This window comes from Gobius niger (genome assembly GCF_951799975.1).
Source record: "Gobius niger genome assembly, chromosome: 20".
Classification (NCBI taxonomy): domain Eukaryota; kingdom Metazoa; phylum Chordata; class Actinopteri; order Gobiiformes; family Gobiidae; genus Gobius; species Gobius niger.
Genome location: NC_136871.1, coordinates 6,505,009 through 6,531,915, shown reverse-complemented (window position 1 = coordinate 6,531,915; position 26,907 = coordinate 6,505,009). Strand labels below are relative to the sequence as shown.

Sequence of the window (26,907 nt, the reverse complement as noted above, 5' to 3'; positions counted from 1 at the left end):
ACAAAAAACTAGACAACAAGCTTCGACAGATTAACGACAATAATGAGACCTCAGAAAGTCACAGAAAGTCGAATTTACCAGTGCTTTCAAGTGACGTTTTCTTCATGTAATAAGCATTCGGCACACAATTCACGCCTATAACATTTCTTTCTCTTCCATCAAGGACTTTCATCTCCCACACAAATGGCTTTGTCCTTTATGTCACAGAAGGCTTCAAACTTTAAAGACCAAGTATACATCAAAGGTCTGTATTTTGCGAGCCATCAATGGGCTGCTGTACTTTTTATGTATATAGAGTACTGTTATTTCCTGTGCATTAAAAAACACACAAAAAGCAACCCACGCCGAGCTCAAGATCTGGGAATGCGTTCCCTGGTGCTACGATGCGGCCGCCCGCTGCTCCTGACAGGTTGCCACGGCGACACTGACGGAGGAGTCAAACGCAGAATACAAAATCTCCCCACTGTACCTTGCATCTGAAAATAGTTTTGTCACAAGACCCCAAAGTCCCATTTCTGTCATCGCCGCTACTGCTCTTACTCACCAAAAACACTGACAGGTTCCACGGGCAAAAGAGTTTGTGGAGCCGTGTCAAGGCATTTGTCTGTGATGTGATTTCCACCACAGGTTGACACGGCTTTCTTTAACGTCGCTGTTTTATTCAGCGCGGTAAACTAAAATGTCACTCCTGTAAGAGATTCGGAGAGCAGTTAGTGCCGAGGAGAGATATGTATATGACAGGCGGAGACAAGGGAGACGAATCATTTTCACGCGGCTTTGAAGAAATGTTTTTGATGACAACTTTGACGAGCGACGCGAACAAAAACAAATCGAGAAAACAATTTGGTTTCTTTGTCACTACGGCACGAACAGCCATGATTGCAATTGTAAATCATTATCATTTATATGACAACTCAAAATGAGGGCTTCAGTTCATGATAAGCATGTTTTGATTGAATTTACTGTCAGCATATTTATCAACCGCATGAAAACGGTAATTATCCAAAAAGAAGATAAAGAATGGATTTGAGATTGTGTTTGGGGAAGTTATTTTAGTGGGACATTGAATTGAGCTAGTTCGGTTTGTGAGCTGTCCTAGGTTCAGATTGTGTAAAGTGAGTTTGCCCAGAGCTGTGGGGGTGATGTACCCCTGTTCATAGGTATATATGAAGGCTAGATGTCTTAAGGCAGAGTCACTTCCGGGAAAACGGTCGGCCATCTTGCCACAGGGAAGCTTTCTGGCAAGCTCAAGTAAGTGTAAGTAAGTAAGTTAACACAAACACAAATCTCGCTCAAATCTTCACGGATTTGCCCATATGTATGCAGTGTCATACCTACGTTTCTGAGGTTTATGACAAACCAAACCGATCGAAAATCCGTAGAAAATTGAGCAAGTTATGGTTATTTAAAAGTACATGCACCATTAAACACAATGACGTCGCCCTCCATTGGCTAGCAGCGCATATGAGACATCTAGCCTTTATATATATCTATGCCCCTGTTGATAAGCTTGAAGCATTTTGGGCATCCATTTTGTTCACAATGCAGCGTTACATGGCGGTTTTTAAGTTGTATCCCTGATTGTATGCGTGAAATTGTGAAAATAAAATAACCTTAACAGAAGAATTAACCTGATATGTTACACCTATACATGCGCAACTGTTTATTAATATGCTCTGTAACCTACCTCCTGTATGGCGGCCGTGCGTGTTTGTGAGTGAGTGGTTGGTGGTGGTCGATGGCACAGATTGGTAGCCTCGCTTCTGTCAGTCTACCGCGGGCAGCTAAGGCTACATTAGCAGCTAATCATGAGTGTCCCGCTTTGAAAAACTTGTGATACAGGCTTGTAAAGCACAGTGTTGGGAAAGTTACTTAAAGGGGGGGGTATTATGCAAAATCGACTTTTTCCAGCTTTACCTCATGTTATTATGTCATTCCCTCATTAAAAACATGCCTGAAGTGTTGCCTTGGCACATTCATGTATTTTTAAGTAATCTGTAAAAACTCTGATGGCGGCCATTTTAGGGATAGGTTTGCCTGAGTCCTCCTAGGAACGCCCCCACCTCCTGGAGACGCCTCCGAGCTTTCGTCACCAGCCGAGTAACCAACCACTGCTCCTCAGCAGAACCCCCTCCCCACTGATGCCACAGACAGCGTGTGGAGGGGGCGTGTCGGAAAGGGTCAGAGGTTCTTAAAGAGACAGAGGCCTATTTCAAGACATTCACTACAGCCATTTTGAGAGAGACATTTTATACAAGGCAGTTATTCTAATTTACTGCATTTACAGACCAGCAGAAGGTTTGGTCATCATTGTAGTGTGCTATAGACTGGTGCTATGTGATTGAAAAAAGCATAATACCCCCTCTTTAAACATTTTAATATAGTCTATAGTAGTAGCTACAGCTTTAAAAAGTGTAATTGTTTGTATTACATATTACTGTTTCAAAAATATAGCTGAGTTACACTACCTTGAGTTACTTTGAGTTACTTTTGGCAAAATATAAACAGAATATAGTAGTAATGATGCCACAGAGCAAAAGTACAATCAGAGATTTCATTCTCCTATATTTTGTTTTGAGGACATTAACTACATGCAACTGCAGATCTTATACACCAGTGTCCAACTTGATCTGGTGCTGCTATACTCTATATTTGGGGGGAGTTTTTTTTTTTTTCCTTACATTTAAATGCTCTTGTATCTCGATTTACTTGAAATGTAATGACTAATATATTCCCGCATTTTGTGTAATATGTTATGCTCCTTAGTTACTGAAAAAAGTATTATACTTTTGTAATGTGTTACTTTTGTAATGCGTTACCCCCAACACTGGTAAAGCACAACAAAGTATAAACTATTATGTAATGGCTTTAAAGCAGTACTAAGTAACTCTTCCCCCTAGAGGCCATAAGCGCAACTGCAGGTGTCGTAGCAAGTTACAATTTTTTAACTTATCAATTGTCTTGGAGAATAAATACTACGCTGACAGGAAAGACGAAGGGAGAGAGGGATATTGTACATCCAATTAGACAATGGAAATATTTTTTTTCACTCTTTTTCACTGTAAATACTATTTAAAGTGACGCTAGCCTGCAGCTAGCTTTTTCTTTGTGACTCCATTAGTGTGTATTGGTGGCTCTGATCCGGTGGCAGTCAAGTTGCAAACATGGTTTTCTGGCCAGAGACACCAGGGGGAGATGAAAGACCCTCCAATCATCCCATTAACACTTGTGTTGCCCCCACAGGGATTACGAAAAGGATTTATTAAGGTAAACACGTTACTTAGTGCGGTTTTAACTAATTATTACAAAGTGAATGAAAAATGCTGCTAACATTTGACTGAATTATAATCAGATGCTATAACTAATTGCAGATTTGCTTTATTACTATTATTATTATTTTGTAATTTTCCTTCAGCTTTGACATCGCAAACTATGAATTCTCCCGATGACTGGCCTGTCCATGTGACTTTCTGTGAGAAGATGAAGGGAAGTAAAGTCGACTGAATGTATTTGACCCATACGCAGAACAGGTCATTGTGCAGGGTCTATTTTGAAATGTTTGATTAAGAAAGGTGCCCTCCATATTTGAACCATCCATCACCCAGTGCTATTGAGCAAAGTGTCATCCATGTGTGTCTGCAGAGAACAGCACAGAGCTCAGTGCATGTGCTCAGGGGGCGTTTAGAGTCTGGTGTATCCTCAGCTGACCTCCCTCTCTGAAAGGACCGGCCGCTCAGCAGCAACAGTCTGGCGGTCCATCCTTCACAGACCACACAGTCATAAGCTAGAGAGGATGTGGCCTCCGGCTTGATTTACAGACGAAATAAATAAATTGACGTTGACGTACTAAAGGCTGCTTTAAATTGAATCTGACTGGCACAAAACTTTCTCTGAATTTGTCACAATACGTCGCAAAGAAGGTTTTTCACACAATAAAATAAAACAACAAAAAGCTGCAAAAATCTACCAGATGGAAGTCTTTTTATAACACATTCTGTTTCTAGAGCTTCCTCATATTGTTATGGCAGTAGCTTTGGCTCTCCTGGTGAAAACATATTTTTCCAGACTCACGGTATTTGCATTTGGTCAGATATCTCTATTTGAACATTTGCTGATGACAAAAATGCAGCAAAATATCCCTACATTCTTTTCTTGTCAAATTCCTTAAAGGGGCTAGATGCAAGTTAGCCATTTTATACTCACTACTGCCACCTCAGGTCATACGCGTAACTGCACCTTCTATGTTAAGCTCGTGCTTGACGGCAATTCGGACCCGAATTAACATATTTTTTAGCGACAGTGCAGGATTTTAGAGGAAGTTGTGGTGAACAGGTCTGGGCTCATTCCAGGGGCGGACTGGGACTGAAAAACAGCCCTGGACTCTGGTCAGCCTGGCCCAAATTAGCGTAAATGTGACACTTCCTTAAATACATATGTTAACCTCTTACCCCCCGCCTTAACCGAGAGCATTTTCTCCAGTTCGGCTTTGCCCGAATCTAAAAGCTTCTTGACTGGAGAGCAACATTGTAACGCCTCATTTGAAAGCTAAAATCTAGAAAAATGATGGTATCTTTTTGTCACGTTGTCGCTGCATTTTTGTCATGTTTTCGTCTCTTGTTTTTCGGGGGGGGGGGGGGTTTCATGTTATTGTTGTTTTTTCATCGCTTTTTTCATCGCTTTGTCATTACGTTTTCGTCACATTTTGTTGTGTTTTTGTCACTTTTTTGTTGCTTATCCAGCACATTTTTCTTTTCGGATGCTTTTCTTTTAAGCTTTTAGATTTGGATAAAGGTCGGTTTCGCCCGGGGGTAATGGTAAGGTAGAGTGAGAGGCCAGACCGGTGGCCCTAGAGCCAGTGGCCCTTCTGTGCTCTTCCAGAATGGACATATGGCCAGTCCGCCCCTGGCTCATTCTACACATTAGGACATGGCTGGAACATGCAGGGGGAGGAAAATACTTAATTTTAACATTTTTAAACTCCGTATAGTCCCTTTAAACCCAGGTCAAAAGTAATAAACATTCAGCAGTCAATTTTGGATGTGATTTATTTAGTCAGCCAGATGTGCAGCTGTGAAGATCTGTTTTCCGCCTCTATACTCTTTAGTACATGATCTGTAGGGAAGAGCAGACATTGTTTTACTCCGGTGATCCGACACTTTATGGCTGACCAACGTGTTTATGTATGAGAGCAGTGAACTGACCGCATTCATCCAGTCGATGTAGGCGGAGACGCGGGTGAAGACGGTGGGCTTCTTGGGGTAGTTGCATCTATGACCAGCGACGAAGCTGGCGATACCGTGCACCACGTACTTGCCATTGACCATGCAGTTCAGGGGGCCGCCAGAGTCACCCTGAGGAAACACATTAGTCAGTGCTATTCTGCTTGGAATGATGTTGCCCGGTGCTGCTTCCAATGGATGTAGTTTCAAGGTGTGGCTAACAGGGGTAGTGTAAACCAGTCAGAGGAAAGTGAGTGTGTACTCAGTGAGTGGAGTTGATTGCTTTGAAATCCAGTGGCTAGTTTAAAAAAAAAAAGGCAATTCCCAATTCCAAAAATACACAAAGGTGAGTTGGATTCTAAAAAATATCTGTACTGTAGGTAAACCTTTTGGATCTACGCCTTTGGAGAGACAACTCTTTAATTAAGTTGCCATTTCTCCTGTTTGTTGAGTGATAGTCGGTAAGATTGCAAAGTGAGGCGAGACTTGGAGTGAAATATGGAAAGTAAACAATCAAGTTCCTTCAGTCAAGGTTGCTGTACTTCTGAGTTTGCAAAATGATGAGAGAGAACATTTAAAAAAAAATTCATTTATGTGGAAAATGAGGGAAAATATTCTCCGCTGAAATCGGATGTTTAGTAGATTGATTTGTGTAAAATGGCCAATGTTCACTTGCACCAAGTCAACACTGCACCGTTTTTCTGCGCGTCCGAAAAAGGCTTTGTTTTTGTGTAGTATCTGATTTTATGTGGACTTCTCCCGAACTTCCGGAAGAAGGTGAATTAAATTTGTAAAATGTTTAAAGTTACAGACTGTGGGCCTGAATTTATGTCCAAAAATGCAGACTATAGCGTAACATTATGCCACTCCAGACTAAAATGGGAAGTACGTGGGGTTGGACACACACTTTTTCCCCCAACCAGATCGACTGCGTGGCCTGGAGAGGGGTTATGGGGGTGTTAGCTCACGATGGGTAAATCAAGTTTTTAGTTTGACCTGTGGCCTGTGGTCCTAAGGCTTAAGGAAGAAAACAAGGCAGCGCGACGTAAACGAGGAAATGAATGTCAGCGGTGCTCCCATCAGAGCAGTCACCTCCTCTCGTACCGCCCTCTCACAAGAGGCAAAGATGCAAAGCACATAGCTCCGCCACTCAGAAAATAATTCGCCAAGAGCCTGCCCCACTCCGTGTGCATCTACATTTAATTGTACAGTATAGATGTTCTTCTGGGTATTTGAAAATCACTTGTATTGATGATGAGCTCTCTGTGCTCTCTACTGGGCTGTACTGGACTATCTAAGTGCAGGATACATGGATTAAGACTCCATGTTATACGTGTTGCTATTTTCTAACTTGAGTTGTCACTGTAAACCATCTGCTTCTTCATAATGACGGAAAGATTTCACTCTTTACTATTTCGGATGGACTCACGTTGCAGCCAGCCTTGTCTCCGCCGCCACCACACACCATGTTGTCCTTCACGGTGCTGCCCCACCAGTCAGAGGCGGTGCACTCCTTGTGACCCACCAGGTTCAGCTCAGCCTGCTGCAGGACGCTTGGGAGGGGTCCATTACCTACACCACAACATCAACAACTCGGTCAGAACAAGGTCCATTCATCCAGTAATAAATACATCAAAGTTAAACAAAGTAATACTTTATAAGGTGGTTTGAAAAGTATCAAGGTGTAAAAGTTTTAATTAATTGTTGGCATAGAGTTGTGACTCACTGTAGGTGAGTCCCCAGCCGGTGATGAAGCACGGGTTGTTGTGAGGCAGGATCTGGCCATTAGGGGGCAGTGATCCCAGCTGGGCGTAGGCGTTCACGGTGGCATCGGAAGACAGCTCCAGCAGGGCAATGTCAAACCTGTGAAAAACGCCAACACATCATACCAAGAGACTTAAAGAGGGGGTATTATTCTTTTTTCAGCCACATAGCACCAGTCTCTAGCACACTAAAATGATGACGAAACCTTCTGTTGGTCTGTCAATGCAGTAAAGGCGGCACGGTAGCGCAGCGGTTAGCGCCTCCGCTTCACAGCTAGAAGGTCCCGGGTTCGACTCCCACCAGGACGGGGCCTTTCTGTGTGGAGTTTGCATGTTCTCCCCGTGTCTGCGTAGGTTTCCTCCGGGTACTCCGGTTTCCCCTACCACTAAAAACATGTGCAATAGGTGAATCCTCCAGCCAGGTGATTCTGACCATCAGCCTGGCTCTACATCATGGAGATGGGTCCCCGGGCGCGGCACTGCCGTCGACCACTGCTCCTTACGGGTTGCCCCAGCGGCATCGAAGGATGGGTTAAATGCAGAGGACAAATTTCCCTACGGGGACAATAAAGTATACAAACAAACAAACAAACAATAAATTAGAAGAACTGCCTTGTATAAAATTGCTCTTTCAAAATGGCGGTAGCAAATGACTTGAAATAGGCCCCTGTCTCTTTAAGAACCTCTGACCCTTTCCGACACGCCCCCTCCACACGCTGTCTGTGGCATCACAACAACACTGCGCTCGTTGTCTCAACAGTATTGAAACTACGATCGGTGCATTTTAATTTTTATTGTTGGAAAGGAGCTACTGTTTATCACTTTGTGAACAATGGCCACACAGGATATTATTTGAAGACGAACCTTCCACACCGGACGCTTGGAAGGGGCTCTTGCCTGAAAAATAACTGCTGTTTGGAGGCTTCTCTTTGCATCTGCCATGCCCTATGGATCTCTAACTATACCCCCATGGACGACACCAGGATCTGCAGGAGCCCATACGATTCAAAAGACGGACATTATCTGTGCAGGTGGACAATGGTTTTTCGAGGTTACCCGTTAGCTTGTTATAATCGACTACAGCTCATTGTTGATGAAAAGTCTGCAATAAACCACAAATGTGTAAAGCCAGGCTCATTGTGTGATCATCGTAAAGGCTGCTTCGAGTAGTTGCTGCTTTATTGACGTTATTTGTGCATAATATGCTGCCTGTTTTCAATGAATGTTGTGAAGGTGAAGGTTGTTAGCTTGTCGCGGCTAATAGTGCCTTAGCTCCGGGAGAAAACCACTCGGCTACGACTCACTGTAGATGAAATGTGAGCAATAAACTACACAATCAACAAGCCAGGCTCCGTGTGTCATCATCATAAAGGCTGCTTCAAGCAGTTGCCTGTTTTAGTGACGTTTTCAATGCATAATATGCTGCTTGTATTCAGTGAATTTTCCCCGTTAGCTTATCGCGGCTAGCTTCTTAGCTCCGGGAGAAAACCACTCGGCTACGACTCACTGTAGATGAAATGTGAGCAATAAACTACGAAATCAACAAGCCCGGCTCCGTGTGTGATCATTGTTAAACGGTTCTTTATGTGTGTGGTGGTTTTATTGACTTTATGTGTGCATATTTCTCGTTTCCACGTGATGACTCGAGGTTTAGCTTAGCATTAGCTTTCTCCGGAGGCTCTGTGCATCATCAAGGCCCAGCGCAGAACCAGACACTGAAATAAGTGTTCTTGTCATCGGTTTTAATCCTGGGTGTTTAGGTAACAGAAACACTGATGTGTGTCTTTGTAAAAGTCTGCTGTGGCTCCGGTTCACAACACATGAAGCTAATCCTCCATGGTGACTCTGTTTACATCTTAGGGCTAGACACTGCGGGGAGGGGGTTCTGCTGAGGAGCAGTGGTTGGTTACTCGGCTGGTGACGAAAGGTCGGAGGCGTATCCTGGAGGTCGAGGGCGTTTCCTGAAGGAATCAGGCGTTTTATCCCTAAAATGGCTGCCATCAGAGTTTCTACAGATTACTCGAAAATACGTGAATGTGCCCAGGCAACACTTCAGGCATGGTTTTAATGAGGGAATGACTTAATAACATGATGTAAAGCTTGAAAAAGTCGATTTTGCATAATACCCCCCCTTTAAGGAAACACCTCCCAAAAATCCAAACACAAACGTATACTTTTGTGTGTGTAACTTACCCGCCGGCCACGTTGTATCTGTTCCATCTTTCATGGATGTGAATGTTGGCCACTGACTTGATCTGCTCGTGTCCGCTGGTCACCTTCATGTTATGCGCTCCAATCACAACGCGGTAGGGGAAGCGCCTGACGTGAAAGAACAAGCAGGAAACGGTGATCTCTTTTGAACAGCTCTTTGACATAGTTCAAAACTGGATCTCGTTATTGAAAAGAGTTGGATGTTTTTTCGGTCTTTTTGTAACTAAACACAAGAAAACCGCACAAGAACAGAGCAGAAACCACAAGTGAATATTTTATACACAAATAAATGACGTGGTAAGACAGTTGAAGCCTGTTTTCCTTACATGACACCCATTTCAGAGGTTAAAAAGACACTCACACTTTGGGGACAATATTTTCCCTTACACACCACATTTCTATTCCTTAACAGTATGTTCAAGATATTTTCCCTTATACATTTTGTTCCAATAGATTTAAAAGCAAAATTTTGGCCCTTGTAATGGAACATGACATTAGATCATATTAAAGCAGAACTAAGTAACTTTTGCCCCATAAGCGCCACTGCAGGTGTCGTAGCATGTTGCGTTTTTTTTAACTCATTAATTGTCCGTGAGAGTAAATACTACGCTGACAGAAAAGACAAAGAGAAAAAGAGATATTGGTCATTGTGCCACAACTCAATTACACAATGGAGATTTTTTTTTTTCAATCCAACATGGCTGTAAATACTGCTGAAGTGACACTAGCCCACAGTTAGCTTTGCCCGTTAGCCTGTTAGCTTCTTCCTCGTGATACCATTACCCAATCACCCCTTTAACACTTGCGTTACCCCCAGAGGGACTACGAAAAGGATTTATAAAGGTAAACCAGATACTTAGTTCTGCTTTAAACAAGTTTACTGTTCTTTTCTCTAATATATCTGCTAGTAATCCATGGGGGAAAAAATAGTTAAGAGTCACCATATTTGGTTCCCTAAATAAAGATATTTATTTATTTTCCATGTGCATACCGGTCGACACAGTGGGCGGCGGTCATGACCCATCGAGGAGCGATCAGGGTGCCTCCGCAGGTGTGTTCGTAGATAGAGTCATAACGATACTGAAGGGAAATCTGGAAGGACAATTATTCATCATTGTTAAGTTGCAAGTAAAATGAATAAAGCAGAAGAAAATCGACATGATGGCAATAGTGGTATCAACAAGAAAGGCAAACAGACTGCACTTTGGAAGTTTCTATACCATGCACTTTTTCCACTGTTTATTGTTGTCAATGCAAAGGAAGGATATTTTTCATCTTCTACTTCATAATCTGTTTTTGATAGGGACTCTTTGAATGTCTCCCCTTGTCTACATTTCTGTCTATATGGTTTGATAATCATCTTGTTAAAGGTGCATTATGTAACTTTTTATGCGAGAAAAAAAAGTGTGCGTAATTGACCTGTATGTGACCCAGTGGCCCCATGAATGGACAGCATGGCGCCTTTTCTTTCCATCACATTGGTCTCTCGGACGTTCCAGGATCAATTGTTTGAAAGGTTTACACTGATGATGGACCCTCTCACCAGAAAACCAACAAAACAATAGATCCTGGAGCGTCCAAGAGACCAGTACAGGTAAAGGCGCCATGCTGACCACTCATAAGGCCATTGAGTCACATACAGGACAATTACGCACAAATATCAAGGTTTTAATGTTCCAGAACGCACCTTTAAGGCAAACCAAAGAACACGTCACTTAACATGAAAGAACAGTCTGCCACAACATCACACCACAGTTGTCGTTTTTGCTTTATTATTGCTTGCAGACTGTAAAAACTACTATAGGGACATTACCTGCCAGGGCCAGGAGTTGGGCTTGGCGTCCTCTCCTCCCACCACTCGCTCATTCACCTCCTCCAGATACCTGGGCTCGGGATGCAGCTCAGCCAGCACTTAAGTCAAAAGAAACATTCAAAAAATGGCTCAGTAAAGGACTTGAATTAGATGCGAAATTGAGACGCGAAAAGCTAATTCACTTCCTACTGTATGCATTTTAGAAGTATTCCTTGACACACTTGATTTCAAATGCTAACTTGTTCAGTCTTGTTTTCATTCTTGGTAAGTCAGCTCTGCCTCTCCTGTGATCTTATTTTACAACATAGAAAAAGGCAGAGAGCTACTTAATATGCTATGAGGATATACGCGAGTGACAAATTCATTTTCAACACCAAGAAAAAAATGCATTTCTAGATTGCGTTCTGTGTGTTCATGACTAATTCATTTGATGCATAAGGAAAAAATGCATCTGTACATGTGACTTGATACATACGAGTTGTTCTGCCTTGAGCCCAATCAATCACATTCATGTAGAAATGTAGAAAGCCTTTGAGGGAACTGCACTTGAAAAGGGCTGCACTGGAAGCTCCTTAGCAACAACTCCTGGGCCATTTCCTGTCTCTGTCTGTGAACGTGCCAGCTTTTAGAACCAGTTATTGTCAAACCTGTGAATCCATCCATCCATTTTCTTCTGCTTTATCCGGGGCCGGGTCGCGGGGGCAGCAGTCTCAGCAGAGATGCCCAGACTTCCCGGTCCACACACACCTCCTCCAGCTGTTCTGGGGGGACCCAGAGGCGACACCAGGCCAGCTCGGAGACATAGTCCCACCACCGTGTCCTGGGCCTTCCACGAGGCCTTGTCCCACTAGGACATGCCTGGAACACCTCCCGCGGGAGGCGACCAGGAGGCATCCGGAACAGATGCCCTAGCCACCTCAGCTGGCTCCTTTCGACGTGAAGGAGCAGCGACTCTACTCCGAGCTCCTCCCGGGTAACTGAGCTCCTCACCCGATCTCCGAGGGTGCGCCCAGCCACCCTGCGAAGGAAACTCATTTCGGCCGCTTGTATTCGCGATCTTGTCCTTTCGGTCACTAATAATTAATAATCATTGTCAAACCCGTGAATCATCTTTGAAAATTCATGCATTCGCTGATGAGAAGCGTCGGCCGAGAAAGCGAGTGATTGAAGTTTGACAGTCAGAAATCAGCGGCTGCGATTGTCGGGCTTACCTAAGGCGGCGAGGCTCGTCAACAACAGGAACCTGAGCATGTCTGCACTGCGTCAAAAAAAACACTTCAGCGACGAGCCAGAAAGCCCCTCACGCTCTCTTATACCTGAGTGCGACCTTCGAAACATGGAAAATAAAAAGAAGGCGGTGCCAGCGACAAAAGCCAAGAATGCACCTGTGGTCTCTCTCACATACCCACTGTTATCAGCCCTGTTTGACCGGAGCCGAGCACAAGCGCATCACTAAAAAACACGTCAAAGATTACAATATTCAGTCAGACGCTTACTACATGTTCAGTGAATTTCCTAAAACACTTGTTTTAGGAAAAACAAGAGGAACATTAGGGCAGTGTTTTTCAACCACTTTGCCATGGCACACTAGTGTGCCGTGAGATATTGTCTGGTGTGCCTTGGGAAATTATCCAATTTCACCTAGTTGGCTTTTTGAAAACAAATGCTCTATTATCTGCAAATAATGTACCGTTTTCGAGTGTCTGTGCTGTCTAGTGATCGGCAGAGTATCCATATAATACTCTTCCATATCAGGTAGTTAATTTCTTTGAGACAAGAGAATTAGTGATGCATTGAGGCATTGTGGCGAGACTATACGATGTTCCTATTCAAGACACTTTGATGAGAACGACTGAATATAGGCTACAGAGTTACATTTTTTAAACATTTTCTGCTGGTGGTGTGCCACGTGATTTTTTCAATGAAAAACATGTGCCTTGGCTCAAAAAGGTTGAAAAACACTGCATTAGGGTATATGTCTTGAGAGAGCAAAGGCTTGTCATGGGAAACGGAGAGGCCTGATAGTCGATCCCAGTTGGTCCACAGGCCTGACTTCGCCGACCCTCTGCTCTGTACCCGACAACTTTGGTAAATTGTGCTTTTTTGTATGTGTATAGGCGCGTTATGCAACTTTTTATGTGAAAAAACAAAACAGCAGCCTTCATTTTGTCTTTATTTACCGTCACACTGGCCTCTATAGTGCTCCAAGATCAATTATTTTTACAGTTTCTGCAGGTTTTCACTGCTAACGGACCCTCTCAGAAAACCTACAAAGCAATTGATTCGGGAGAGTCGAGGCCACTGTGACAGAAAGTAAAGGCAAAATGTCAATTACGCACAAATATCAAGTTTTTATTTCTGCACAAAAGGTTAAGGTGAGGTTAAGGTTAAGGTTAAGGTCCTGGTCGCCTCCCGCGGGAGGTGTTCCAGGCATGTCCTAGTGGGACAAGGCCTCGTGGAAGACCCAGGACACGGTGGTGGGACTATGTCTCCGAGCTGGCCTGGTGTCGCCTCGGGGTCCCCCCAGAACAGCTGGAGGAGGTGTGTGTGGATCGGGAAGTTTGGGCATCTCTGCTGAGACTGCTGCCCCCGCGACCCGGCCCCGGATAAAGCGGAAGAAAATGGATGGATGGATGGAGGTTAAGGTGAACTTCACTGTCCCTGAAGGGAGATTTGTCCTCATTTGACTCATCCTTTGATGTTTCAGGGGCAGTATTAATTTTGTCGACTAAAGTATTTAGTCTCAATTTTAGTCAAAGTGATATTTTTGCTCACTAAAATTAAAACTTAGTTAAACATTTTTCATGAGACTGAAACTATGACTAAAATGTCATTTTGGTTGACTAAAATAAGACTAAATAAAAATGAAAATGAAAGCCTAAAATCATCCAAACTTCTGAAATATATATATATATACGATGAGTATTTAAAAAGGACAGTTAAATAGATTTTTTTTTAAAAAGGAGCCCAAAATCCATTAGTGCAACAAAAGATTACAAACACATGATTATGGGGGCGATTAAAGTGACAAGGTGGCATTGTTTGAACGAGCTTTTAGTTGACAATGGCTTATGATGGTTTCTATGTTAATGTTGAAGGTGCTATATCAATGAAACAACTTCAACTTCTTCTTCTTCTCCTCCTTCTTCTCCTCCTTCATCTCCTCCTTCTCCTTCTCCCCTACCTCCTTCTTCTCCTTCACCTCCTGATTCTCCTCCTTCTTCTCCTTCTCCCCTTCCTCCTTTTCCGTCTCCTCCTTCTTCTTCCACGAGCGGAGTGTTGTGATGCCACAGACAGCGTGTGGAGGGGTGTGTCGGAAAGGGTCAGGGAGCGTCTTAAAGAGACAGGGGCCTTTTTCAAGCCGTTTGCTACAGCCATTTTGAAAGAGCAATTTTATACAAGGCAGTTATTTTAATTTACTGCATTTACAGACCAACAGAAGGTTTCGTCATCATTGTAGTGTGATATAGACTGGTGCTATGTGGCTGAAAAAAGCATAATACCCCCTCTTTAACAGAAGAATTAACATGACATTGGGACATCTCTGCTATAATCCGGCATATTACTCGTACACATGTGCAACTATTCATTAATATGCTCTGTAACCTACCTCCTGTATGGCGGCCGTGCGTGTTTGTGAGTGAGTGGTTGGTGGTGGTCGATGGCACAGATTGGTAGCCTCGCTTCCGTCAGTCTACCGCGGGCAGCTAAGGCTACATTAGCAGCTAATCATGAGTGTCCCGCTTTGAAAAACTTGTGATACAGGCTTGTAAAGCACAGTGTTGGGAAAGTTACCTAAAGGGGGGGGTATTATGCAAAATTGACTTTTTCAATCTTTACATCATGTTATTATGTCATTCCCTCATTAAAAACATGCCTGAAGTGTTGCCTTGGCACGTTCACGTATTTTTGAGTAATCTGTAAAAACTCTGATGGCGGCCATTTTAGGGATAGGTTTGCCTGAGTCCTCCTAGGAACGCCCCCACCTCCTGGAGACGCCTCCGAGCTTTCGTCACCAGCCGAGTAACCAACCACTGCTCCTCAGCAGAACCCCCTCCCCACTGATGCCACAGACAGCGTGTGGAGGGGGCGTGTCTGAAAGGGTCAGAGGTTCTTAAAGAGACAGAGGCCTATTTCAAGACATTCACTACAGCCATTTTGAGAGAGCAATTTTATACAAGGCAGATATTTTAATTTACTGCAGTTACAGACCAACAGAAGGTTTGGTCATCATTGTAGTGTGATATAGACTGGTGCTATGTGATTGAAAAAAGCATAATACCCCCTCTTTAAACATTTTAATAAAGTCTATAGTAGTAGCTACAGCTTTAAAAAGTGTAATTGTTTGTATTACATATTACTGTTTCAAAAATGTAGCTGAGTTACACTACTTTGAGTTACTTTGAGTTACTTTTGGCAAAATATAAACAGAATATAGTAGTAATGATGCCACAGAGCAAAAGTACAATCAGAGATTTCATTCTCCTATATTTTGTTTTGAGGACATTAACTACATGCAACTGCAGATCTTATACACCAGTGTCCAACTTGATCTGGTGCTGCTATACTCTATATTTTTGGTTGGGAGTTTGTTTTTTTCCCCTTACATTTAAATGCTCTTGTATCTCGATTTACTTGAAATGTAATGACTAATATATTCCCGTATTTTGTGTAATATGTTATGTTCCTTAGTTACTGAAAAAAGTATTATACTTTTGTAATGTGTTACATTTGTAATGCGTTACCCCCAACACTGGTAAAGCACAATAAAGTATAAACTATTATGTTATGGCTTTAAAGCAGTACTAAGTAACTCTTGCCATAAGTGCAACTGCAGGTGTCGTAGCAAGTTACAATTTTTTAACTTATCAATTGTCTCGGAGAGTAAATACTACGCTGACAGAAAAGGTGAAGGGAGAGAGGGATATTGTACATCCAATTATACAATGGAAATATTTTTTTTTCACTCAAACTTGGCTGTAAATACTGTTTGAAGTGACGCTAGCCCGCAGGTAGCTTTTTCTTCGTGACTCCATTAGTGTGTATTGGTGGCTCTGGTCCGGTGGCAGTCAAGTTTCAAACATGGTTTTCTGGCCAGAGACACCAGGGGGAGATGAAAGACCCTCCACTCATCCCATTAACACTTGTATTACCCCCACAGGGACTACGAAAAGGATTTATTAAAGGATCTATATCATGCTATTTTAGCCATTCCAAAGTTAAGTATAGGCATTTATATGATATATTGTACCTCTACCATTATGGAGCACTCATTTTTGTGATAAATATAAGTGTTTTCTGGAGGTATTTTTCAAACCCGGAAGACAAAACGCTTCGATTCAGTTAACTCCGCCCCCTCTCTCCGCGCATACAACTTTACTGTAATATAAATAAACAACAATAAGTGAAGTTACTTCACGATGCAGTTATACGGAGTTGACATCTGCAACACAGCTTGATAAATGGCTAACACACATGCTAATATGCTAACACACAAGCTAACACACGTTTGGATTGACTCACCCTCTGGTCCATCGCTGTTTACATTGTGGGACTCGCGTTGGTTATAAAAGTTAATCCACTTTTGTGAAGGTTCACCAAACATCCATCAGAGACAGTTACAGAGAAATAATATGTTGGTGATAGTCGCTGAATCCCAGAGAAAAAAACAACTTCGATTGGCCTCTTCTTGAAAAAAGTTGAATAAACTCCCGTCCTCGTAGCCAAACGCGCTTCTTTTTCTCCGTCCGTGACATTATCGTTAGGTAAGAGTAAAGAACAGGTGTGTCCAGTTATAACGAGCTCCATCTTCACAGCTGCAGCGCAAACATGACTGATCTGTTCAGACACTCAGGGGATGTGTTTGTTTTGGCCACAGCTGACCTGGAAGCACCTCGGCACATCTTTTTTTTTTCCTTTTTTTTTTCTCTTTCATCTCTCTTACGACAGAAATAATGAAAAAGCTGTTTTACAAATTAAAATCAGGCTGCAAGACATTGCTTTACAGACGTCGAGCACTTCCGTTCCGCTGTTACGACACAACTGAACACTCAGTCGTTCACCAGGAGAGGGAGGAGCAGCTGCTCAGAGAGCAGGATTCAGGAGGATTACTGAGAGCTGCGTGAATGAAGCCACAAACCACTCTGGGGGTGTTTTTGAGAAGGAAATAGCATAACAACATGGCTAAAAGCTCCAAAAAGTCGATTTTGCATGATATAGGACCTTTAAGGTAAACACGTTGCTTGACATCGCAAACTATGAATTCTCCCGATGACTGGCCTGTCCATGTGACTTTCTGTGAGAAGATGAAGGGAAGTAAAGTCGACTGAATGTATTTGACCCATACGCAGAACAGGTCATTGTGCAGGGTCTATTTTGAAATGTTTGATTAAGAAAGGTGCCCTCCATATTTGAACCATCCATCACCCAGTGCTATTGAGCAAAGTGTCATCCATGTGTGTCTGCAGAGAACAGCACAGAGCTCAGTGCATGTGCTCAGGGGGCGTTTAGAGTCTGGTGTATCCTCAGCTGACCTCCCTCTCTGAAAGGACCGGCCGCTCAGCAGCAACAGTCTGGCGGTCCATCCTTCACAGACCACACAGTCATAAGCTAGAGAGGATGTGGCCTCCGGCTTGATTTACAGACGAAATAAATAAATTGACGTTGACGTACTAAAGGCTGCTTTCAATTGAATCTGACTGGCACAAAACTTTCTCTGAATTTGTCACAATACGTCGCAAAGAAGGTTTTTCACACAATAAAATAAAACAACAAAAAGCTGCAAAAATACACCAGATGGAAGTCTTTTTATAACACATTCTGTTTCTAGAGCTTCCTCATATTGTTATGGCAGTAGCTTTGGCTCTCCTGGTGAAAACATATTTTTCCAGATTCAGAGTATTTGCATTTGTTCAGATATCTCTATTTGAACATTTGCTGATGACAAAAATGCAGCAAAATATCCCTACATTCCTTTCTTGTCAAAGCTAGATGCAAGTTAGCCATTTTATACTCACTACTGCCACCTCAGGTCATACGCGTAACTGCACCTTCTATCTTAAGCTCGTGCTTCAGTTGTGGTGCATATGTCTGGGCTCATTCTACACCTTAGGACAGAGGTGTCAAACTCATTTTGGGTCGCGGGCCGAAATTCAGCTCCCATGGCGGGTCGCGGGCCACATATAATAGAGAAAATGTTTCCAATAAATGAATAATAATAAGCTGTGATTTGATCAAAGCCCCAACTTGACTGTAGCTTCATCAATGACAACGGCTTACACTTGTATTGCACTTTACGAGCCTGTGTCACAAGTTCCTGAAAGTGCAGTCGTCATTATTCATTCACTTGGTGGTGGTAAACTTTTATTGAAGCCACAGCCGCCCTGGGGCAGACTGTCCATTTACCACATGGCTATATAATGTGTTGTTCATATCTTGAGCTCTTATTATGTCAGTGCCCTCTGCTGGACACGTGTGGAACTCTATCCTTTTTTTTTATTTAATGCCCCCTAGTGGCTAGAATGAGCATTCTGGTTATTATTTAAAAATTCATAACTCCGCACAGGAATGGGCTCGAGACTTACTTTTTTTTTTTAGATACTCTGGAATTTATGCTCTACAGGGCAGGGTTAAATCATCTCGGCCCGCGGCCGTATGTTTGACACCCCTGCCTTAGGACATAGTTGAAACATGTAGGGGGAGGAAAATACTTAATTTTAACATTTTTAAACTCTGCATAGTCCCTTTAAACCCAGGTCAAAAGTAATAAACATTCAGCGGTCAATTTTTGATGTGATTTATTTAGTCAGCCAGATGTGCAGCTGTGAAGATCTGTTTTGCAGAAGATCCTCTATGCTCTTTAGTACATGATCTGTAGGGAAGAGCAGACATTGTTTTACTCCGACACTTTATGGCTGAACGACATGTTTATGTATGAGAGCAGTGAACTGACCGCATTCATCCAGTCGATGTAGGCGGAGACGCGGGTGAAGACGGTGGGCTTCTTGGGGTAGTTGCATCCATAACCAGAGACGAAGCTGGCGATACCGTGCACCACGTACTTGCCATTGACCATGCAGTTCAGGGGGCCGCCAGAGTCACCCTGAGGAAACACATTAGTCAGTGCTATTCTGCTTGGAATGATGTCGCCCGGTGCTGCTTCCACTGGATGTAATTTCAAGGTGTGGCTAACAGGGGTAGTGGAAACCAGTCAGAGGAAAGTGAGTGTGTACTCGGTGAGTCGAGTTGATTGCTTTGAAATCCAGTGGCTAGTTTTCAAAAAAAATTGGCAATTCCCAATTCCAAAAATACACAAAGGTGAGTTGGATTCTAAAACATATCTGTACTGTAGGTAAACCTTTTGGATTTACGCCTTTGGAGAGACAACTTTTCGGGTTCAATTAAGAGAAGGATTTTTCTCCCTTCTTGTAACCAGTTTGTTCCTCTTTTATAGGGATTTATGATGTTGCCATTTCTCCTGTTTGTTGAGTGATAGTCGGTAAGATTGCAAAGTGAGGCGAGACTTGGAGTGAAATATGGAAAGTGAACAATCAAGTTCCTTCAGTCAAGGTTGCTGTACTTCTGAGTTTGCAAAATGATGAGAGAGAGAACATTTAAAAAAAAAAGTAACAATCAAGTTCCCCCCTCCAGCTCTCCTGGTTGGATCTGACAGGTCGGTTCACAGGAAAGCTCGCCTCATTGGTCAAAGTGATAGCCAGGCAATTCTGATTAGCTGCTGAAATCAACAAAGGGAGGGACTAAAGAAAATATGTAATTGTTTACAAATGCTACGTCAAATTTCAGACCCAAGCAGTCAAGTATATTATCCCGCCCCTCTTTTGCCACTTTTTGCTTTGTCTCAGCACTTCAGTTGTACAGACACTTCCGGTCGAGTGCGAAGCCCGTTCATTTATACGGAAAATGAGGGAAAATATTCTCTGCTGAAATCTGATATTTAGTCCAGTGTTTTTCAACCAATGTGCTGTGGCACACTAGTGTGCCGTGAGATATTGTCTGGTGTGCCTTGGGAAATTATCCAATCTCACCTAGTTCTTTTTTTTTTTAAACAAATGCATTATTATCCACAAATAATGTACCGTTTTCGAGTGTCTATGCTGTCTAGTGATCAGCAGAGTAACCATATTATAGTCTTCCATATCAGGTAGTTAATTTCTTTGAGACAAGAGAATTAGTGAGGCATTGGGGCGTTGTGGCTAGTGAGACTATACGGTGTTCCTAGCCAAGACACTTTGATGAGAACATTTTCTGCTGGTGGTGTGCCTCGTGATTATTTCAATGAAAAAAATGTGCCTTGGCTCAACAAAGGTTGAAAAACACTGGTTTAGTCGATTGATTTGTGTAAAATGGCCAATGTTCATTTTCACCAAGTCAACACTGCAGCGTTTTTCTGCACGGCCGAAAAACGGCTTTGTATTTGTGTAGTATCTGATTTTATGTGGACTTCTCCCGTCCCATGTTAACAGGTAGGAGAAAAGGGGCGGGCACAATTCATGGCAACGCCCATGCGAACTTCCGGAATAAGGTGAATTACATTTGTAAAACGTTTAAACTTACAGACTGTGGGCCTGATCTTATGTCTCAAAATGCATGCTATAGCGTAACATTTTGCCACTCCAGACTTAGCGCATTTAAATGGGAAGTATGTGGGGTTAGAGACACACTTTGTTTTGATGATGAGCTCTCTGTCCTCTCTACTGGGCTGTAGTGGACCCTCTAAGTGCAGGATACATGGATTAAGACTCCATGTTATACGTGTTGCTATTTTCTAACTTGAGTTGTCACTGTAAACCATTTGCTTCTTCATAATGACGGAAAGATTTCACTCTTTACTATTTCGGATGGACTCACGTTGCAGCCAGCCTTGTCTCCGCCGCCACCACACACCATGGTGTCCTTCACGGTGCTGCCCCACCAGTCAGAGGCGGTGCACTCCTTGTGACCCACCAGGTTCAGCTCAGCCTGCTGCAGGATGCTGGGGAGGGGTCCATTAGCTACACATCAACATCAACAACTCGGTCAGAACAAGGTCCATTCATCCAGTAATAAATACATCAAAGTTAAACAAAATAATACTTTATAAGGTGGTTTGAAAAGTATCAAGGTGTAAAAGTTTTAATTAATTGTTGGCATAGAGTTGTGACTCACTGTAGGTGCGTCCCCAGCCGGTGACGATGCACGGGTTCTTGTGAGGCAGGATCTGGTCATTAGGGGGCAGTGATCCCAGCTGGGCGTAGGCGTTCACGGTGGCATCGGAAGACAGCTCCAGCAGGGCAATGTCAAACCTGTGGAAAACGCCAACACATCATACCAAGAGACTCAAGGAACCACCTCCCAAAAATCCAAACACAAATGTATATTTTCGTGTGTGTAACTTACCCGCCAGCGACGTTGTATCTGTTCCATCTGTCGTGGATGTGAATGTTGGCCACTGACTTGATCTGCTCGTGTCCGCTGGTCACCTTCAGGTTATGCTCTCCAATCACAACGCGGTAGGTCATGCCACTGACGGGAAAGAACAAGCAGGAAACGGTGATCTCTTTTGAACAGCTCTTTGACATAGTTCAAAACTGGATCTCGTTATTGAAAAGAGTTGTATGTTTTTTCGGTCTTTTTGTAACTAAACACAAGAAAACCGCACAAGAACAGAGCAGAAACCACGAGTGAATGTCTTTTGCACAAATAAATGACGTGGTAAGACAGTTGAAGCCTGTTTTCCTAACATGACACTGATTTCAGAGGTTAAAAAAAACGCAGAACGCACCGAGTTGTTTGAAAATGCCAGAGGGTCGCAAGAGAAAAAGTGTCTTCGAAGTGTATGAGAAGAAGAGAAAGGCTTCAGAAGAGAGAAACAAGACCAGAGTGTTTTTGGGAGATTCTTCCTCCTCGGAGGCAGGTAGAGCGTTGCACATGCGCATTTTTTTTTAAAAGTGGAGAGGGCGGTTCTTTCCTAAAATTCGGCAAAATCCTCCTGTACCTTTAAGGTAAACAAGTTACTTAGTTCTGCTTTAAACAGAACTTTTACAGTTCTTTTCTTTAATGCATCTGACAGTAATCCATAGGGGAAAAAAAGACTGATATTTATTAATACCTGTCGACACAGTGGGCGGCGGTCATGACCCATCCAGGAGCGATCAGGGTGCCTCCGCAGGTGTGGTAGTAGCTAGAGCCGGAGCGATACTGAAGGGAAATCTGGAAGGACAATTATTCATCATTGTTAAGTTGCAAGTAAAATGAATAAAGCAGAAGACATCGACATGATGGCAATAGTGGTGAAGAAAGGCAAACAGACTGCACTTTGGACGTTTCTATCCCATGCACTTTTTACACTGTTTATTGTTGTCAATGCAAAGGAAGGATATTTTTCATCTTCTATTTCATAATCTGTTTTTGATAGGGACTCTTTGAATATATCCCCTTGTCTACATTTCTGTCTATATGGTTTGATGATCGTCTTATTAAAGGTGCATTATTTTATTTTTTTATGCGAGAAAAAGAAAAGTGTATAATTGACCTGTATGTGACCCAGTGGCTCTATGAGTGGTCAGCATGACACTTTTACCTGTATTCTCCATCACAGTGGGCTCCCGGACGCTCCAGAATCAATTGCTTAGAAGGTTTTCACTGGTGATGGACCCTCTCACCAGAAAACCAACAAAACAATAGATCCTGGAGCGTCCAAGACACCACTGTGATGGAAAGTAAAGGCGCCATGATGTCCACTCATAAGGCCATTGGGTCACATACAGGTCAATTACGCACAAATATTAAGGTTTTAAAGTTCCAGAACGCACCTTTAAAGGGGGGGGTATTATGCAAAATCAACTTTTTCAAGCTTTATATCATGTTATTATGTCATTCCCTCATTAAAAACATGCCTGAAGTGTTGCCTTGGCACATTCACGTATTTTTGAGTAATCTGTAAAAACTCTGATGGCGGCCATTTTAGGGATAGGTTTGCCTGAGTCCTCCTAGGAACGCCCCCACCTCCTGGAGACGCCTCCGAGCTTTCGTCACCAGCCGAGTAACCAACCACTGCTCCTCAGCAGAACCCCCTCCCCACTGATGCCACAGACAGCGTGTGGAGGGGGCGTGTGGGAAAGGGTCAGAGGTTCTTAAAGAGACAGAGGCCTATTTCAAGACATTCACTACAGCCATTTTGAGAGAGCAATTTTATACAAGGAAGGTATTCTAATTTACTGCATTTACAGACCAACAGAAGGTTTGGTCATCATTGTAGTGTGATATAGACTGGTGCTATGTGATTGAAAAAAGCATAAGACCCCCTCTTTAAGGCAAACCAAAGAACACGTCACATAACATGAAAGAACAGTCTGCCACAACATCACACCACAGTTGTCGTTTTTGCTTTATTATTGCTTGCAGACTGTAAAAACTACTATAGGGACATTACCTGCCAGGGCCAGGAGTTGGGCTTGGCGTCCTCTCCTCCCACCACTCGCTCATTCACCTCCTCCAGATACCTGGGCTCGGGATGCAGCTCAGCCAGCACTAAAGACAAAAGAAACATCGAAATAGGGCCTAGTAAAGGACTTGAATTAGATGCGAAATTGAGACGCGAAAAGCGAATTCACATCCTATTGCAGGGGTAGGCAAGTTGAAGCGTCATGAAGGGCCGGTTTTCATCACCGCCAAAACACCGAGAGCCGAACCTCACCAGTGTAGCCTAAAGTTACAAACCATTTTCTGGAAATGCCAAAGTTCAGTGGTTCTAAAGTGGTCCGGCTCCGAGACGCCATTACCTTAATGACGAGCTGCGACCCAAATAAAACTGTAATTTATCATGTATTGTATAAAATATTGTATTTACCATTCATGTTCAAGACGTAGATTTGCTTTTAAGATTGAAATTATGATAAAAAACAACCCAATAACATTAATTTGAACAGACTCCAAAGTGTTTCCATGTAGTTTCAGATGGAAAATGTTGGAAAAAAAAGTTCCCTATAGGTTCACGACCCACTTTTGAGTCCTGACCCACCAGTTGAGAATCACTGTTTTACATTAAATATGACCAAGTGGGATGTTCTGCAAGGACTTTTAAAAAATAAACTATAAAAAATAAACTATAAAAGGACACTGTTTCTCGCATTTTACTGTAAGAGGTATTTGGCCGGGCCTGACGTTGCCCACCCCTGTCCTATTGTATGCATTTTAGAAGTATTCCTTTACACACTTGATTTCAAATGCTAGCTTGTTCAGTCTTGTTTTCATTCTTGGTAAGTCAGCTCTGCCTCTCCTGTGATCTTATTTTACAACATAGAAAAAGGCAGAGAGCTACTTAATATGCTATGAGGATATACGCGAGTGACAAATTCATTTTCAACACCAAGGAAAAAAAATGCATTTCTAGATTGCGTTCAGTGTCTTCATGACTAATTCATTTGATGCATAAGGAAAAAAATGCATCTGTACATGTGACTTGATACTACATAGAGTTGTTCTGCCAAGAGCATAATCAATCACGTTCATGTAGAAACGTAGAAAGCCTTTGAGGGAACTGCACTTGAAAAGGGCTGCACTGGAAGCTCCTTAGCAACAACTCCTGGGCCATTTCCTGTCTCTGTCTGTGAACGTGCCAGCTTTTAGAACCACACTGCAAAAACTAATGAACTAGATTAGTATAAAGGTCTCAAATTTAGCATAATAATCAGAATTTGAGATGTTTTGACAGGGAAAGATATAGTTGGGCTTTTGATCCAGATTGTTTTACTTGCTTTGAGATGTTTCTGACTCGTTTCAATACATTTTGTCCTTGTTTCCAGCAATTTTCTTTGCCAACGGGGTAAGAACATAGGACCTATCTCATTGGCAGTTTTACTTTCTTATTTCAAGTGAGATTTACCTCAGAACTAGTCGTAAACGTCCTCAAAAGAGCAAAGTAAACTTGGTCGGATCAGGAAAAAAAGTCTAAATGAGTGAAAACTGCTCAAAACAAGTAACATTTTCTCAATTCAAGACATTTAAGCCAATGCTTGATATTTACTTTTTGCAGTGCAGTTATTGTCAAACCCGTGAATCATCTTTGAAAATTCATGCATTCGTTGATGAGAAGCGTCGGCTGAGAAAGCGAGTGGCTGAAGTTTGACAGTCAGAAATCAGCGGCTGCGATTGTCGGTCTTACCTAAGGCGGCGAGGCTCGTCAACAACAGGAACCTGAGCATGTCTGCACTGCGTCAAAAAAAACACTTCAGCGACGAGCCAGAAAGCCCCTCGCGCTCTTATACCTGAGTGCGACCTTCGAAACATGGAAAAAAAAAAAACGGAGGCGGTGCGAGCGACAAAAGCCAAGAATGCACCTGTGGTCTCTCTCACATACCCACTGTTATCAGCCCTGTTTGACCGGAGCCAAGCACAAGCGTATCACTAAAAAACACGTCAAAGATTACAATATTCAGTCAGACGCTTACTACATGTTCAGTGAATTTCCTAAAACATAAAACTTGTAAGAGGAACATTAGGGTATATGTCTTGAGAGAGCAAAGGCTTGTCATGGGAAACAGAGAGGCCTGATAGTCGATCCCAGTTGGTCCACAGGCCTGACTTCGCCGACCCCCTGCTCTGTACCCCACAACTTTGGTAAATTGTGCTTTTTTGTATCTGTATTTTAAAGGCGCGTTATGCAACTTTTTACGTGAAAAAACAAAACAGCAGCCTTCATTTTGTCTTTATTTACCGTCACACTGGCCTCTACTGCTCCAAGATCAATTATTTTTACAGTTTCTGCAGGTTTTCACTGCTGACGGACCCTCTCAGAAAACCTACAAAGCGATTGATTCGGGAGAGTCGAGGCCACTGTGACAGAAAGTAAAGGCAATAGGTCAATTACGCACAAATATCAAGTTTTTATTTCCGCACAAAAGGTTAAGGTGAACTTCACTGTCCCTGAAGGGAGATTTGTCCTCATTTGACTCATCCTTTGATGTTTCAGGGGCAGTGTTAATTTTGTCGACTAAAGTATTTAGTCTTAATTTTAGTCAAAGTGATATTTTTGCTCACTAAAATTAGAGCTAAATTAAACATTTTTCATGAGACTGAAACTATGACTAAAGTGTCATTTTAGTCGACTAAAATAAGACTAAATAAAAATGAAAATGAAAGCCTAAAATCATCCAAACTTCTATTGAGCGTCTGAAAGAGCCTCATATCATGTAAATTCACTGCCAAAGGAGCAGCTCTGAGCTTTGTTCATGTGGGACAAATGAACAAAGCACATGCTTTAAGCATAAAGCATGTTTAATAAAGCATGCTTAAACATGCTTTATTTATAATAGTAATAATAATAATAATGCATCGGTTTTATATAGCGCTTTTCTGGACACTCAAAGACGCTTTACATTGCATTATTCATTCACTCCATACCCGGTGGTGGTAAGCTACTATTGTAGCCACAGCTGCCCTGGGGTAGACTGATGGAAGCGAGGCAACCAGTCTGCGCCATCGGCCCCTCCGACCACCACCAACCACTCACTCACACACTACATTCGCTAGGCTTCCTGGTGTTACTAAACGGTCTCCCATCCAAGCACCGATGCAAATGCAAAGTCGACTAAATTTGCCTTAAATTTAGTCGACTAAATTTACTTGCAATTTTAGTCGACAAACAAGACTAAAATTGAAGATATGTTTTTGACTAAATCTCGACTAAAATTCCGGTCCAGGAAACGAACCTGGGACCTTCTTGAGATGAAAGAGCTCTAAGTGCTGAGTCACCGTTCCAGAGTTCATTAGTCAAGTATTAACTAGGGATTGTACTAGTATCGTAGGGGAACAAGTCAAAGTGATATCAACAGTGATAGTCAGTACTTGCATAAGACTTTAAAGCCATGTATGAAAAGCATGTATGAAGAAATCGTTGAAGGCC

At 42.6% G+C, this 26,907-nt stretch overlaps 1 protein-coding gene across 1 annotated transcript; it reads right to left on the bottom strand.

Annotated features, from left to right (window-relative positions):
* Positions 1-5,007: 5,007 nt before the first annotated feature.
* LOC306979505 (transmembrane protease serine 9-like) lies at positions 5,008-25,249 on the bottom strand. The gene is made up of 16 exons (XM_079578463.1): positions 25,168-25,249; positions 23,437-23,534; positions 22,114-22,214; positions 21,402-21,527; positions 21,171-21,307; positions 20,874-21,016; positions 18,958-19,107; positions 18,872-18,876; positions 12,218-12,264; positions 11,007-11,104; positions 10,185-10,285; positions 9,176-9,301; positions 6,946-7,082; positions 6,649-6,791; positions 5,202-5,351; positions 5,008-5,112 (listed from the first exon to the last, which is right to left on the bottom strand). Exons 1-16 carry the CDS (start codon positions 25,205-25,207, stop codon positions 5,101-5,103), a joined length of 1,614 nt encoding a protein of 537 aa, XP_079434589.1. The 5' UTR covers positions 25,208-25,249; the 3' UTR covers positions 5,008-5,100.
* Positions 25,250-26,907: the final 1,658 nt, after the last annotated feature.

Coding starts and splice junctions, on each gene's coding strand:
- LOC306979505 (XM_079578463.1), bottom strand. CDS start 25,207: ATGCTCAGGTTCCTGTTGTTGACGAGCCTCGCCGCCTTAG. Junction 21,017..21,170: donor CGGCTGGGGACGCACCTACA/GTGAGTCACAAC, acceptor GTTGATGTGTAG/CTAATGGACCCCTCCCCAGC. Junction 10,286..11,006: donor CCAACTCCTGGCCCTGGCAG/GTAATGTCCCTA, acceptor TTGTCCTTCCAG/ATTTCCCTTCAGTATCGTTA.